The sequence below is a fragment of the Varanus komodoensis genome, unplaced genomic scaffold (genome assembly GCF_004798865.1).
Source record: "Varanus komodoensis strain SLA01 unplaced genomic scaffold, ASM479886v1 scaffold88, whole genome shotgun sequence".
Lineage (NCBI taxonomy): Eukaryota > Metazoa > Chordata > Lepidosauria > Squamata > Varanidae > Varanus > Varanus komodoensis.
This window is the reverse complement of record NW_025336576.1, coordinates 619318-635397: the sequence shown is the minus strand read 5'-3', so window position 1 is coordinate 635397 and position 16080 is coordinate 619318. Positions and strand designations below refer to the sequence as shown.

General features: G+C 47.7%; 2 protein-coding genes across 6 annotated transcripts in view; one reads left to right on the top strand and one right to left on the bottom strand.

Annotated features, from left to right (window-relative positions):
• Positions 1-1619, bottom strand: part of CIAO1 (cytosolic iron-sulfur assembly component 1) — a 2564-nt gene extending 945 nt beyond the window's left edge. Inside the window, exons 1-2 of the mRNA XM_044417366.1 lie at positions 1552-1619; positions 127-292 (exon numbers count right to left, since the gene is read on the bottom strand). Coding sequence (XP_044273301.1) covers positions 127-292; positions 1552-1605 — 220 coding nt within the window. The 5' untranslated portion in view covers positions 1606-1619. The remainder of the gene's footprint in view (positions 1-126; positions 293-1551) is intronic.
• Positions 1620-2187: 568 nt separating this feature from the next.
• TMEM127 (transmembrane protein 127) lies at positions 2188-15823 on the top strand. Of its 5 annotated transcripts, XM_044417325.1 has the most exons (6): positions 2188-2293; positions 2958-3013; positions 5553-5665; positions 5808-6231; positions 11514-11678; positions 12841-15823. In XM_044417325.1, the coding sequence occupies exons 4-6, from the start codon at positions 5988-5990 to the stop codon at positions 13146-13148; spliced, it is 717 nt and encodes a 238-aa protein (XP_044273260.1). In that variant the 5' UTR covers positions 2188-2293; positions 2958-3013; positions 5553-5665; positions 5808-5987; the 3' UTR covers positions 13149-15823. The 5 variants fall into 5 exon arrangements, with proteins under 5 accessions (XP_044273260.1, XP_044273259.1, XP_044273261.1 ...); XM_044417324.1 differs by lacking the exon at positions 5553-5665; XM_044417326.1 differs by lacking the exon at positions 5553-5665 and having other exon boundaries at positions 2188-2313.
• The last annotated feature ends 257 nt before the right edge of the window (positions 15824-16080 follow it).

Sequence of the window (16080 nt, the reverse complement as noted above, 5' to 3'; positions counted from 1 at the left end):
GGGAAGGGTTTATCTCCATCAATATTTATGTTTGCAGTTTAACTCTTTGCAAACCACCCAAAACAATTCAGCTGTCAGGCAGTACAGAGATGTATTAAAGGAATAAACCAATGAATTTGAGCTTACCTTCTTTCCCCCATATGCGGATGCTACGGTCACCACCACAGGAAGCTATTAGAGTCCCTGCAGGGTTCCAGGCAAGAAACCAGCACCGGGAATCTGGGTGTGCTGGGAGGCGACTCAGAAGCATCAGAGAATCCTTCATTGTAGCAACAAATGGCTGCACTGGAATCTATGGAGCAGAAAGAAGGGGGATTTCTTGGAGTAAACTGGATTGATGTTAATCAAGGCAATACTCACCACTAAAAAAAAAAAAAAGACTTGACTTCAAGCAGCATTTCTATTTTAGAATTCTTGCACATGGATGGATTTCAGAAGGGAAGCCACTACAATTTACAAGAGCTGAGCAGGGCTGTCAAGGACTGGGCATTTTGGAGGGCTTTCATTTGGAGGGTTGCCACAAGTTAGAGATGACTTGATGGCACAGAGCAACTAAAACCATGCATTTCCTGAACAAAAGAGCACATTAGCTGGCTACTGCAACCGTTAAAGACACAATCCGGTGCAAGTTTAGATGGCAAAAAGGCCTACAACTCCCAACATAGCTTTATTGATGTATCTATCTAATTTGCAAAATATTAACAACCTAAAACATATTGAATTGCAACTACATAAATCCTTTATAATACCTGGAACCATAACTGAACTTCTCAGGTCATGCAATTCCCATGCCTGTGACATTATACAATCATAAGCTTAGAAATGAGACAGCTTTGAAATGAATAAGTTTCACTGTTCTTCCAAAAGTCCAGTTCAATACCTTCTTATTTAGAAGTAAGTCCCACTCATTTCAGCAGAATTTACTCCCAGAGAAGCAAGGTTACTTATCTGGGGACAAGGGCCACAAGCCAGGTGAAAATTACAGGTATTAGATTGCTGTGCATTAAGTGCCCATAGCTTTCCAGTTGCAAGGATGGCAATTACTGTGCAAGAGAGTGCTTCTCCATGACAGAGAAAAATAAAATATATGTTACAGTGAGCAGACAGTTAGCTGGGGGTGTGGGAGATACAGCCCTCTGCACTTATGTAACCCTACCAGTGTTATACTTAGAATTCCCTGCATCAGTCAGAGCAAAGTCTATTTTGCTTCTCACCTTAAAGATTAGCTGACCCAAGGAAACTCTCAAGCCAGCCATAGCATTTTGGTTTGTTTGCAACTTCTGCTATTTATTCACATACTTATTTATTCATTCACATATTTATATGCCACCTATAACTGCCTGCATGGCCTCCCTAGGCGGCTCACACAATACGTTGCCCATTTAGCACTAGGCCATGCAGGACTGCGTAAAATTTGAAAAGAAGATTGTAACAAGGGGCACTCGGTGCACAGTCCCAGAGATATATGACGCACTGGGCTACAATTCCCAGCATCCGCTACCCAGGGGAAGCTCAACGCCGCTGGGTTGGAGGGGGATCCTGAAGCCTTACCCTTCTGCAGCGCCCCAGTTGTTTTGGACCACCACTCCCAGCTTGCCTTATCATGGCCAGGCTGGCTGAGGCATGCTGGGAGTTGTAGTCCAAGATCTCTGAGGTAACGAAGCGACGCTAGGCTACCCAGCCTCTCCCCTTCGCCCGGCTGGGAGGACCCGGGGAACCTACCCTTTCCGCCCCCGCTCCTCACAGGCTCCCGGGAAGCAAGGTGAGCGAGGAAGCCCCGGAGCCCCGGCCAGCAACCCGCCCCTCCGCTTCTCACCTTCGCTACCTTCCTCGGCGCTCGCAACGGGCCCACGACGCAGTGGCCAGACGACGTCCGCACGCCGCAAAGTTCGATGGGCGTCGTAGACCTTTCTGGACGCGGGAGCGCAAAGGAAAAGGGTCGCGGCTTCACTCAGAAACTACAAATCCCAAGATGCCGTGCGACGCCGCCGCTTTCTGTTTTCTGTGAGAAGAAAACAATTTTTTAAGGAATTGTTGGGCTGCCTGACTCGGACCTCGGAAGAAAAGGGGAGCCCCGCCAGCGAAACAAAAAACGGCCTCGTTCCCGCGGGAGGGCCGCCGTGGCGTCAAGCCCCTTTCCCCGCGTCGTGACGTCGTGCCGCCTCCCCCGCCCCGGCGGAGAGGCGGAAACGGAAGTGCCGGGCGGATGCTCGGTGGCAGGAAGGGGGACCGGGAGGGCCTTTGTGGGCTCGGAGGCGGCGGCGGCCCTTGGAGCCGCCTGCGGGCGCGGGAGGTAACCGTCCGCGGCGGGAGGTAACCGTCCGCGGCGGGAGGGCCCGGGCGGGGGCCGAGCGAAGCGCGGCCGAGAGCGGGGGCCTCCCGACGGGGCCAGCGGCGCCGCCGGCCTGCCTTGCCTCCTCCGGCGCCGCCCAGCCCCGGCTTTGCCTGAGCGCGCGGCTCTGGAGGCGCGGGGAGGCGCCTCCGGCCCCCCGAGGCGCCCCTTTCCCGGGGGAGGGGAGGTGGCCGCTTTAAGGAAAACCGCTTCGCAGACAAAGGTGCGGAGGGGAACTCGGAGGCCGCTGCTCGGGCGTCTCCTCCTCCTAATCTATTATTACATTGATATCCCCCTTTTGAAACTCGTTTAAGGAACCTGTGGCAGCTTCCTTGGTTTTCCCTGCCTTTTTTATCCTCACAGCAGTCCTGCGAGGTAGATTAGGGTGAGTGTCAGTGACTGCCTCAAAGCCACCCATTGGCTTACATAGCCGAGTGGGCTTGGAAGACTTAACTGCCTAAAAATCGGCCACGGAGGGGACCGAAGAGGGGAAAAGAAAGTTCTGTAGCTTCAGTTACAGCCACAGGGCTGTGATGCTATGCAAGCGTAAGCAGAAAAAAGGCTTGTCGTTCCAGTCATTATGAATATGCTTATGTCCTGCTTTTTTTTTTTCTCCCTCTTGCAGGAGGACCAATGTGCCAAGACAAGGGGGAGTGTAAGTGACTAACCCAAAATCACCTGGTAAGCATCATGGCCGAGTGGCAACCAGAATTCAGGTCTCCCAAGACCCCATCCTTCACCCAGTCCACTACATCACACTGGTTTGGCCACATTTTATCTGCATGCTACTCTGTACCAGCTGCCACACCATTTCCTGGCTGAGCTTAAGAAGCTCGTTTTATCCTTTTGAGCAGAGGTGTACAACTTGTAGCTTTCCAGATGTTGTTGGAGTCCAGCTTCCCTCAGTCATGACCATCCTGGCATTGCAGCCAAATGATATCTGGCAGGCAACATATTCCCCATTTAGCTATAAAAAGGGAGGCAGTTGTGGTGCAGTGGTTGACTGGGGACCTACAAGTTTCAGGTTGCAGTCCACCCTTGGCCTTGAAGCTTACTGGTTGAAGCGGGGCAGTGACTGCCTCTCAGCCTGATTTATTTCACAGAGTTGCTGTGAGAGTGGAGAGGGGGGTAACCCAGGTAAGCTGCCTTAGGTTCCTTGCAAGAGGAAAAAAGCAAGATATAAATGCAATGTGTTAAAAATAGTAACAATAGCTTGGGACCCAGGTTATTTGAAAGAGGGCCTTTTCCCCGTATATACCTACCTGGACTTTTTTACAGGTTGTCCCCAGCTCAAGGAAGTGAACTGAATGGTCAACAGGAAACAATCATTTTTGTTAGTGCCTCCTCAGTTATGGAACCCTGGGAAGCTTGTCTGGTCCCAACTTTGTGGTCTCTTTGTTGCCCAGTTAAGACCTTTTTGTTCACCCAGGCCTTTTATTTAATTCATGTGTTATGATCTGGTCCTCTTGTTTAAGATTCATTTTAAATGTATAGTGTTTATTCAGTTGTTTATCATTCTGTATTATTTCAGTTGTTTTCTTTGATGACTGAGCTGAGAATCAGAGTCTGGGGAGTCTTTATGCATATATTATCATTAATGATATTGTTATGGATATAATAATGTCCATGAATATTTAGCTTAAGTCATAATAGAATTGTTCCTTTATAAGTTCCCACTGCCTTATAAAGAAGCCTTGAGAGGAAGTTGTCCCTCAGTAATAAATAAAAGTGTTATTACCATTAGTTCATCTATGTAAGTTACAGTTAATAAAGAATTAGAAGGCAGTTCCCTGTTCCAGATAAAGGAGGAAGCAAAGTGAAATGGAGGCAAGGCTAGCTGGGAATAATTTGTGATTGTTCTAATTAATATGTGCTTGGATTTAATTTGTTATTGCTCAGATAAACAATATTCTTTGGCCTTGTTAGAAGCAATGCAGTGGGCATATGCAAAGGCCAAAAGTGCAAATGCCTTTGCTTGATTGGGAGATAAGGTAAATGAGGAGTTATTTAAGGGTGATTTTGAGGGAAGGCTGTTCCTTATTCTTTATTCCAAATTACATGTTGCTAATCCTCAGAAACACTTAAATTTTCTGGTCTCGTGCATCTTGAGTGACTGTTGTTCTAATGCATTTAGTGGACTTGGAAAAATTGAATGAACAATGCACTGTGGTTATGTCATACTGCTTTGCCAACAAGAGAAAGTGTGTGTCAAGATACACAATGGTGCTATTTAGACTGAGTGAAAGTGACCCTTAGACCCTTATTTCTCCAAACAGTTGAGCTCTATGCACTGTTGCTTGAAACTGTTCAGTGGGCCCCCAAATACCATATAACTTGACACCCTGGTACTCTGCTTCTCTTTTCAGAACAGCTCAGTAAAGTTTGGGCACTAGGTATGCATGCAAAGTCACAAGTTCCATTGCTTGGAAAGGAAGGGATACAGGTTGGGGACGATGGAGATTGCCCCGGCTTCTTGCTTTAGGTTATTCCTCAGCAAAATGTTTCTTTGGGAGAGTGCAGCTGGGTGTCTTGCAATAGCAGGGGGCTGGACCTGACAGCCTTCTGGCCCCTTCCAACTCTGCTATCCTGTGACACCATCTCTGACGAACGCTCTTGGCTCTACAAAGGTTGAATGGTTGTTGTCAGGAAGAAGTCATCAGGATCCTATAGTTGGCACGTATAGCCATAGCTGTTTTTATTGGGGGGCGGGGAATAAGTGTGAGGCTCCTTTCCCCTCTTTCAGGTCACTTATGATCATTTCTTGGAGCACCCCATGTCACCACCCAGGACGGTTCAGTGGACTTAGGTGCTAATAAGCATACTGAAGGCACAGATTCCTTTGCCTAACAAGAAAGGGGAAGTAGATAAACTGGCACCTTGGGGGTTGGGGCACTCCTCTCATTTCTGACTATATGGTTATTCTTCACAAGACCAGCTGATGACTCTAGTCAGCTGGAATGGCTAGTGGTTATTATAAAGAATTAAAGGCGCAGATGTCTTTTATTTGTGCTGGATTGTTTTTATTAACAGTGGACTGGAGCGTTCCATTTAGGAGCTCAATGCAGGCTGTGGGTATGTTGATTGAAGTACAGACTGGCTTGGCTTTGCACAGCAAAGGTTCGCACGTTGTTTACTTTTCATATGATAGTTTGATTGCATCACCTCCTTTGGTGTGGGAATTGTTGACCACTTAGCAGTGTTTGTGCTTTGTTAACTCAAGTATCAAGGTCCTTGGCATGACTTATGTGGAACGCCTCCTCCATCTCACTCTTTGGAATGTGTCAGCATTTCATCTGCTTAGCCTTGCTGAGCATCCACAAATCGTATCCACAGGTTAGTTGCATGGTCAAACAAGAACACATTCCTGGCAGGCCTGTTTACTGTGGTTGTCGGGAGGCAGCCCTTATTTCACAGGCAAAAGCCCATGTAAAAATGTGCACCTGGCTGTCACTTGAAGCATTGTCTTCTCTTCCAGGGCCCTCAAGTGCACGCCGTCCAATGATCTGCTCTGCCTTCTGTTCACCTGCTTCTCCCTGAGTGGTGCTTCGCCGTGCTGGTCACACAGGACACTCGCCTGCTCCTGAAGCTCCAAAGTGCTTCTGGCCACAGTGTGCCGCATTGGATTTATCTTGGTCTTATCTCAGAAAGAGGATCCATGTACACCCCGGGCGGCTCCGCGTTGCCCAGTGGGCGAAGGAGGAGAGGCCAAGATGGGAGTGCCTTGCCCAAGCAGCCTGAGAGGAGCTTGGCGTCCGCATTGCCTGGGGCCCTCTCCATCACAGCTCTGTGCACTGCCTTGGCAGAACCCGCTTGGCTACGGATTCATGGGGGCACTTGTTCTCGCCAGGAGCTGGGAGTGGCTGACGTGCTTGGATATGTTGACCCCGAATTACTGAAAGGTGAGGATGAGATGTGGTTTGTGTGCTTTAAAAAGAGGCATTCAGAGCGGATGGTTCAAGGACGAGCCATGCAGCACGAGCTTATAGGGTTTATTTGGCAAAAGGTTCCCTTGAGAGCAGTGGCGTGTACTCTGTAGGAAATGAGCCTAAGATTATATGCATACTCCTTGGATCCAACTGCTACCAGTGTGCTTTGAGTGTGTGACATGTGGTTTGATACAGTACATAACTGCTGATAGCCGTGCAGCAGTTCTTTTCCAGACATTGATACGGATGAACTTCCTTAGTCCGAAAAAATCTACTTCAGTGCAAAGAAAGGGCATTCTTGCTAACTCTATGCTTTATATCGGGGATCAGCCAATAGAGGCTACAAAACCTTGTCCCCTGTGGAAGATTATGTGTCTCTACACAGCCAGCCCAGAGATTAAGGGGTAAAAGGCAGCTGTTGTGCTGAGAATTTTCGTCCCTGGAGGAGCAGCCTGGCAGCCTACTGTTACCCTTTTCACACTGTACAATTCTGTATGCACGTATGCTCAGGCACTGGTCCTGCTGTGTGGGACAAGTACTCTTCCTCCCTCTTTCCACCGTCCTCTGCCATATCCTTTCCCTGTTGTTCAGTTGGACGACTTTGTTCCTCATAAACGTGTATTGAAACACGTAAAATCCAGCCCAACCCTTTTTTCCAGCTATCAGAGACCAAAGAATCAAGATAGCTGTTCAATCACATGAGTGTGGTTAATTTTTAGCCAAACAACTGGCTCATTGCCAGCCGGTTTCCTGGCTGGCAGAGTCACTTCTTTCCCATTAAAGCTGTTGCCCTTGAGGATTCTGGAAAGCTCCTGCCAGTAATTTTTGAGTTCCTCAGTTGTGCATTAGAACAAGCGCCACTCCATTTTCTCTCCCTACCTGCTGTTCCTGGAAATCTCAGCACACATGCATAATGTCACTTGCTTTCATGTCCCTCCCTGAAAGCCAGCTTTCGCAATGGAAGAAACGAATGGCCATCACCTCAAAATAACATGGGAGATGTGGCAAAGGGCAAGCGGCCCGTTAAAAGGCGGAACAGAGGGCAAGAGAGTGCCCCTCTCACAGCAGAATGTGTTGAGAGGGACAGGGTATCTGGGTGGGTACCAAGGATGTCCAGGGGCACATTGGCCCCTTGCTTGCTACTTCTGCTTTTAGGTTCTCATCCCCTACCCAGATCAAGCCCAAGTATTTATAGCCACATTGGCTTAAGATTTTCTCTGGCACCCGCCTTTCTCACTTGCTTTGTCTCCTCCGTTGTCCAAATATAGACAGGAACCTGAGTTGGCTTCTTTGCTTTTGTTCCTCTGCAGCTCTCCACTGTATGTCTGAACTCATGCTCTCTCTTGCACACATGTGTGCCCACAGGCAGGTGTCCCTAATCAGCACAGAGCACAGGAGCAGTAGGCAGTTCACGGTGCATGAGGCGGAATCACTCTGGTGCTCCCAGCTGTGGCAATTCAGCTGCTGCTGCCTTTGGTACAGCGGAAGAGGCTCCTTCAGCATTTGATGCTGGGAGCTGCCCTTGCCCCAGAGCAAGAGGGTTCTGGTTATGGAATGGTATAAAAATAAATAACTAATACTACTTTAAAAAAAACCTTAAGAGCAATGGTTGTATATGTCACTTCACACGCTTTCCTGATTGTTGTCCTAGTGAAACTGACTTTAAACCAGACAGAACACTTTGAACTGGGAGGAGCCACATCTTGAAAACCGTCTTGGTAACCCTTGCCTCCTTGTTAAAAAAAAGAATACAAAAAACCCTCAGAAGTTTGTTCAGGAAAGATAGTAAATATGTGCACTTCAAAAAATTGTACATTTTCAGCATTAATGCATTTGAGAGTCTCTGAGACTTCTGAAGGAGAGACTTTTGCTGATTCACACCTTGGCAGTTGAAATGGTTGAGCCATAGGATTGGCATATACAACAGCCTTGCAGCAAAGGACCATCGAGGTCACTGGCCACTGAAAAGGCCGCTCAGCTTGCCTGTCTGCATACATCTGCCACTCAATTGTAGCCTGAAAGAAGGAACAGCCGCTTCTTCAGCACTGGAGCAAAGCATGACTTCTGATCCCCAGGGGCATGGTTGTTTATAAGCCCGGTGAAGTTAGAATTAAACTGATACGTTGTTTTGCGTGAGTCTGAACCCGAGTGTCTTCCGGGATCTGCCAAACTATTTTGGACAGGTGAGGAATGAGCAAGCACAATTTTTGGTTAGGCCTGTCTAACTTAGGCCAGGATCCAAAAAATTGTGGAATGAGTTTTTGAGCCGTGGGGACGTGAGACTCGTTCCTCAAAAAACGCCGCCACCACCACCCCACGACCGCCTCCACAGCATTGCAGACTGTTTTTCAAATAGAGAGGTGTTAAAGAAGCAATGGCACTTGGGATAGTGTCTTCTGGGTGCTTTGCAGAGGCGTTGCATCTGTTAATCCTGCCTTGTTTGACCATCGCAAATGCAAAAGCCGTGAGCCAGTGAGAGCACAAGCCCTTTAAAAGTCAACAATCAAGCATGACAAGTACAACCTATTTGTGTGCGCTTAAGCCACACAAGTGGACAAAAGGTGAGCGATATAGTTTAATGCTTTACAGTCTTATCCATTACCTGCTCTGAGCCTGCCAGGACACGTTAATTAACCAAAGACAGCCTTTCCAATTTTAACTTGAATTCCACCTCACATCCTCCGTGAGGGGCAGTGCCTTTCCATGCTTTAGTTCACTGCCAACAGTTTCCTGGTGGACCACGAGGCCCTTCATTTTAAAATCTTGTTTAATGTGTATTTCTCTGTACGGCATGCTTCTTGCCGTGGCAGAAGCAGCAAGACAAGCCAGTGTTGAACACCTAAGTGGGTGGAAACATACAGGTGAGGCTCCTGTACAGAAATACCTCTTTGCTTGGATTCGAATGGATGACATATGAAGTGATCGATATTGTCAAAACATGAGGCTAGAAGGAAGGTCTCCAACACAGGGGAGTCTGGAAAAACCTGTCCCTGAGTCAAAGCGGTCCACTTAAAGAAAGCCTAACCAGGCTTCTGCAGGCTGTCACAACAAGGCAGCAGGTAAGACTTAACGAACCAGTTTGCCAGTGGCAAATAACTTGGCCTTGGGCTGCGCTTCCTTTATGTAACCCCCCAAAGGTTGCTTTGTTTGCTGTTAGTGTAACAGCACTAACAGCAAACAGCAACAGTTTAGTGTTAAACTTAGGTAGGTTCGTGCAAGAACCATATTCTACAACCACCAGGGCCAGAGATTTGATTTTCTTTTAAATACATTTTTCAAGAAAAAAAATCACTCTTGCACACAAAGAGGCATTCATAGAAAATAAAAATAGTGGGCAGCTGCTCTCAGTATTTCTTTTTGAAGCATGTTTAACCACTTAGAAAAACAAGCCAGTATGATAGGGAGTGTCTGGGCGAGGAACAGGGGGTCATTTTCCCTCTGTGTGATTTGCTTGCTTTTGTAGGGGGTTGGGTCTGTCTGTTTTTGTGCGTTGTGTGTTTTGCCCAGTTCTTTGTGCGATGTGCATGTTTGCTTGTTTCTTGGAGTGAGTTATGTTTTGTGGGTGCTGTGCAAGTGCATCTTTCTCTGCGTGTTACCGGCTTGCCTTTTGGTTTGCACTTTGGAACACGGACCACACATGGGCTTTTTTCTCAGTTTGCTTTCTGAGACATGGACGTTTTGCGATGGGCTGCAGCACAGTTGCCAGTGCATCTGTTTTGCGAATGGGCAGCCCTTTTGTGGAAGGACGCGTGCTGCTGCCAGAACGTCCCCGGTAGCCCAGACAGGCTGGGCGCCCCGAGGAATGTTGTGGGCATGCTAGAACAAGAAGGTGCTCTTCTTGTGCTTCCACAGTGAGCGGGCAGAGCTGGTGCGCACGCCATTTGTGCAAAGCCCTTGCTCTTTCATGCTGCTTCTGAAGCCCCGGCAGCCATGAAGTTCATAGTGTTCCATTTGTGGAGCTGTCCTGTTCCTTCCCCTGCAACCATGGAAGGGCCCAAACCGGCCGTGGCCACAGAGGAATGTGTGCAGGTTGCAGGGGGCTTTCCAGCGGGCAGGAAGCGGAGCAGCTAGGACGCACGGGATCTCGTGGCACCTCCTGCTCCGTGCTACACGGGGGCAGAGCAGGGTTCTCTGCTGCCAGCGAGACTCAGAGGCCTCACTAGAGGAAAAATGGGGAGAGACGGTGAGGTGACACTTGCCTCCCTCGCCTCGCCCAACGTGCCCGCAGCAAGAGATTCAGCCACGTCCCGGCTTGGAGGCTTCTGCATAGCGGGACACAACTCATGAGACTGTCGCTTTAAAAATAACGTAGTCTATATATCCACATGGGACGCAGGTGGCGCAGTGGTTTAAACCGCTGTGCTGCTGGGCTGGTTGATCGAAAGGTTGCCGGTTCGAGTCTGCACAACAGGGTGAGCTCCCGTTGCTCCTTCCCGGCTCCTGCCAACCTTGCAGTTCGAAAGTAGGCAAATGCAAGTAGATGAAAAGGTACCACTTCGGTGGGCAGGTAACAGCGTTCCGGGCACTTCGGTGTTCAGTCATGCCGGCCACACAACCACGGAGACCATCTGCGGACAAGCGCTGGCTCCCTCGGCTAGAAAACGGAGATGAGCAGCGCCCCCTGGAGTCAGGCATGACTGGACTTCACGTCAAGGGGAAACCTTTGCCTTTATATATCCACACAAATCCTAGGGCAGAAGGATGTGACTCCCATTTCACAGTTGAACAAGCCTCTCTCTGATAAGTTTCTCAAGAAAAAGAAATGTGAGGAGAGTTTTATTAAACCTGAGCTTCATTTTTATATTAAGGTCATGTGACCAGGCCCTGTGTTCTTAGTGAATCTGGTGGGAATGTGTTTCTTATGGGCTCAGGACAAGATAGTAATACTAGCCAATGGCTGTGTTAGCAGTCACGTTTTCCATAGCAGGTACAGTATTTCACACCCCTTCATTTTATAGTGAATGTGTCAAACTATTTCATCAGCTGGACACAAAAAAATCTCTGGCAGCAATATTTTTAATGTGGCATTAAAGTTGCAGGTACTTCTTTTATCTTCACTATTATTCTTTTTGTCTTTAGCATGCTCCTCACAGGAGCAAAATTCATATCTATTAATCAACAGATGATACAGCATACATGCACATTCTGGTGCAGACTGAATTGCTGATTTCCCGGAGTGGTCTAAGAAGCTCCTGGTGTTCCGAGTTGTAGTAATGTTTGTGGAGGGTAATTTGGGGTTCTCTCTTCCCTTCCAGACTACTGCATGAACCCCCAGACAGTGCTATTGCTTCGAGTGATTGCTGCTTTCTGCTTCCTGGGAATCATCTGCAGCCTCTCAGCCTTCCTCTTGGATGTGTTTGGGCCCAAGCATCCTGCACTGAAGATCACGCGGCGTTACGCATTTGCGCACATCCTCACAGGTAGTTGGGTGGGGTTGATCCTATGTCAGGTTTGCTGTTTGGGAGTGTCCTGAAGCATAGCTTGGTCCTCTTTCTATCAGTGGTTCAAAAAATCCCCACGATGGGGTTGGTACGTAGTTCCATGCCCTGCCATTGCTCTACCAAATGCACATAGTTACTAAACTGCTCTGGACTGGTGTCTTAGGGATGCCAGCACTGCTCTTTCAAACCCACCTCTTCCATGAACCGTTTGCTTTTAGCAAAAACTTGCCAAGACACAGTTTTATTTGAACATTGTTTTCCTGCGATCCTCCTCTTTGTTAAGAACCAGACTGTTAGCTCATCAAGCAGAAAACTCTGTAAACTGCCTTATACACTGAAGGTACTGCATCATTAGTCCCGTGCAGTTTCTAAGATAGGATGCTGCTGCTATTATTATTACATTGCATTTAGATCCCACCCTTTCTCCTCTTGTGAGGAAACCAAGGCAGCTTACCTGGCTCCATCTTATCCCCACCACAACAGCCCTTTGAGGAAGGTTGGTCTGAGAGTCAGTGATTGGCCCAAAGTCACCCAATGAGCTTCATGGCTGAGCGGAGACTAGAAGGCAGACCTCCTGGGTCCCCTCACCACCCTGGCTCCTTGCCTTCTTGTTGCACGGGCACAATGGAGCCCTTGGCCCTGGACTTGGGTGTCTGCCGCAGAAGCATCCCAAGTGCTGCTACTCATACATCATTTAGCCTCTGCAGGCCATCGTGAAGGTGCCACGTCAGCATCTTCCCAGATTCTGAACTGTCATCCCCTCTGCCATTTTTTCCACTGCAGGAAAGACCACTTTCCCAAGAACAAGAACCTAGATAGAAACTTTTTCTCTGACAAATATGGCAGCCGGTGATCAGCAATCTCTTTCAAACACATATCTGTTCAGAGAAACAAGAAAATCCTTATTTACAAGATGATTCAGATTAATTACACTTCCAGCCAATTATGTTTTCCTAGCATTACATACCCTTTTCACTGTATTCACACGCCACTATATTTTAAAATCTGTGTAAGAGGCAAAAGATTCCTCCTTGAGAAAGCACAGTATGTGGTAATTCAGTGTTAAAACCGGCTAACAGTCGTGTTTCTGCTTGTGTGCCAATTCTGAATGCGTCTTTCTGCGTTTTGCTCTTGCCCTCAGTGCTGCAGTGTGCCACTGTTATCGGGTTCTGTTACTGGGCCTCGGAGCTGATTCTGGCGCAGCAGCAGCAGCACAAAAAGTACCACGGCTCGCAAGTGTACGTCACGTTTGCTGTCAGTTTCTACTTGGTGGCTGGAGCTGGCGGGGCCTCCATCCTTGCCACGGCTGCCAACCTGCTGCGCCACTACCCCACTGAAGAGGAGGAGCAGGCCTTGGAGCTCCTCTCTGAGATGGAGGAAAACGAACCTTACCCGGCCGAGTACGAAGTGATCAACCAGTTTCAGCCACCTCCTGCGTACACTCCATAATGCTGCCCCAGAGGATGCGGCTGGGGGGAAGGAAAGGCTTTGTTTTGGCCTGACTGCACAGGATGGTCTTTGGGCACGCACTCCTGAGTCCCGGAACCACGCGCTGGTGCTGCTTCTCCCAAGAAGGTTCGCTCATTTCTGCAACGTCACGCTAGATGGAGAACTCGGCTTGGAGAGTTGACGAAGCAGGACCCATCCCTGCGCAGCGCCCTCCAAAGCCGTCCTGTGTTCTAGGGCAATTTCCTGGGCGCTCTTCTTTCCCAGGGTCCTTTTCAATAGTACACAGAACGGTCAGAATAACTGACTGGCCTGACCCAGCTGCAGTCTTGTGCTTTCTCTGACTCCAAGACTTGTCCTGGACTGCCCAGATATTTGCGTTCACGTGGATATTCCCTGGGAAGAGAAGAAAGCGCAGCTACTTCAGGAGGAGGTCTCGCCTTGTCTGTCACCAAGATGGAATGTGCACAGCTTGACTCAGTGGGGAGGGGGTGGGGAGGGTGGGGGCCACTATTTTTTTCCATTATGATAAGATCTTTCGCACTGGTTATGCACACTCGCAGTAGTGAGTTCAACAGTCCTGCACTGTTCATCCACCACCCCAGCTCAGAGGCACTGCCTCTTCTGGGGGAAGGTGACTCTCACGGATATTCATGCCTGGGGCAAACACGTTCTGCATTTAGCACATCTGAGGTGGAGGCCCTTCTCTATGCACTGGCTTGTAGGGGTGGGGGTGGGTGACATACCTTAGTTGATTCATGTCCTTGCCTAAAAGATGTGGCAAGTTTGCCGCTGCCCTGGCTTTGCCTGCTCCCCCATTCTGCCTCATGCTACGTAACAGAAGCATTTTGCACTTTATTTGCTGTTCTCACAGCCCCCTTCCCTCCCTGCATGGGGGGGGGTGGGGGGAGAGACTAATGAACTTGGCAGAACCAGCTCCAGGGTATTGCCACTACTGAATTCCTCTTGGATGGATCGAACTACTTTTGTTAAAGCAACAGGGCCTCAGCAGGGCCATCATTCCAGTTGGCAGCGTCGCGTGCATGGAAGCACACGCGTGTTACACAGCCCACTTTCACTGATCACCAAATAACAAGACTGTATGCAAATACTTGGTTCCAGGCTTGATTTCAAGTATTTTAATTATTTTAATTTTTTTTACCTGCCTTTGATTCTATTCTCTATCCCCAAAGTATTTTTAAAAGCAAAATTAATCCAGTCCCTCAGCAAGAGGCAGGGCTCCTCCTGATAGTCACAGGCAGTAAAAAAAATGGCACCTCAAGCCACTCTATACAAGGAAAATAGGACTGGCTTCTGTTTTCTCTTTGATAATTGTAACCTCTTGCGCTAAAACGGCTTTGAATATGCCAGCAGTTTTACCCACGCGTGGCAGCTGGTTTTGCTGACTGTAGGGGGCAGCTTATGTGGAATGGAAAAGTATGAGAGGGTGATGGTGGTGGGAACGTATCAAGTTTTTTTTTTTAAATAAAGCAGTGACAGTTTGGGGAGCTAAAAAATAACCTTTGTTGGAATGTTATCAGGAGGGAAATTCGTTCCTATCGAAGCAGAGTTAAAAGATCCAGCAACGAAATCTTACACACGTACTGTGAAGGGCGTGTGTCATAGTGTGAATGCTGAAGTTAAATCCTGAGGGCACTCCTGTCTTTTGAATTTATATCTTGTATTGATCTATTAACTTCTCTGTCATTCTGATGCTTGCATGGGTTCATGCAGAGGATACCATGTGCAATGCTTGAGATTCCAGATATGAAATGTTAAATCTCAGCAAATGGGAGGGGGAAGACTCATTTATATTTTCCTAATTGCTTGTAAGAAAGCTGGAGAGCTATTTAAGGCATGTCCTCTGAAAAAATATAGTGGGAAAGGTCAAAACTAGAATTTTGGAATAATCTGAGTGTAGAAAGAACAGTTACGCTGTTTGCAAGAGATCAGACGAGGGTTTCATTCAGCTCTGTTCTGGTGGGTGATGCACTCATTGCTTCATTTTGTTTGCAGCTATTGCTCATCTTTTCCAGAGGAAGGTTTTCCATATCTTCACAAGGCAGACTCCACCAGAGTCCCTCCAGATTGCTGCATATGAAGAAAAGAGTTTGGCTGTAAATAGTGTGCATAAGTTTAGTATTGCCACCTAATCTCTAACTTTTGGATCTTGATGGGATTGATGTAAAGTCTGGGGAATGTTTTGCTGGTCACTCTCTTTCGGTCTTTTCTTTTTCTGGCCCCAGAGGGAAAATTATGCTGGCAGGACTGCCACTTGGTGAAGGGAGCATGACCCATCTCCAGAACTGAGATGGTTTTTACTCAGTGTGTTTCCACAGAGGGTACTTGACCAAAACGGCTTTCATTTAATCAGTGTACTTTATTGCTGTGGTTATTTTAAGATCTTGAACATCTTTCATGGAGCCCTGTTGACTAATTTCATCTGTAAAGTCCTGAATTCCTTTTTCTACCAAAAATAAAACAAGGATGTAAATAGTCTCTCACTGGATGTTTAGACTGTGGCTCACAAAAGAAATTATCACAGACTCGGGCAATCCTGTGTCCCCCTCGTCCACTGGAAAGCATTAACCAAATCAGCTAATGCTTGCTTCTCTGTAGATTCAATAACCAAAGGCTGCTATGTTGCGTGTACATAATAAAACACTTTTCTAATTTTCTTTTTGGCAGCAATTGCACTGCTACCAGTATGTGTGAATCGGTCCTTTGTCTTAGTCAACTTGCCTTGAAACTTCCTCTGGGCTCGCTAAATCTTTTATCTTTGAAGGCTGGAAATTGGTGACAGAGTTTAGTTATTTTGTGAAGAGAAGACTTCTCATCCTTTCTGTAAAGGCTAGAAGGCTGTTTGCCTCACAGCTAGAGGATGGCAATTCTAAAGTAGTGGAATGTGACTTGCGTTGCCTGTAGTCCTTTGAGC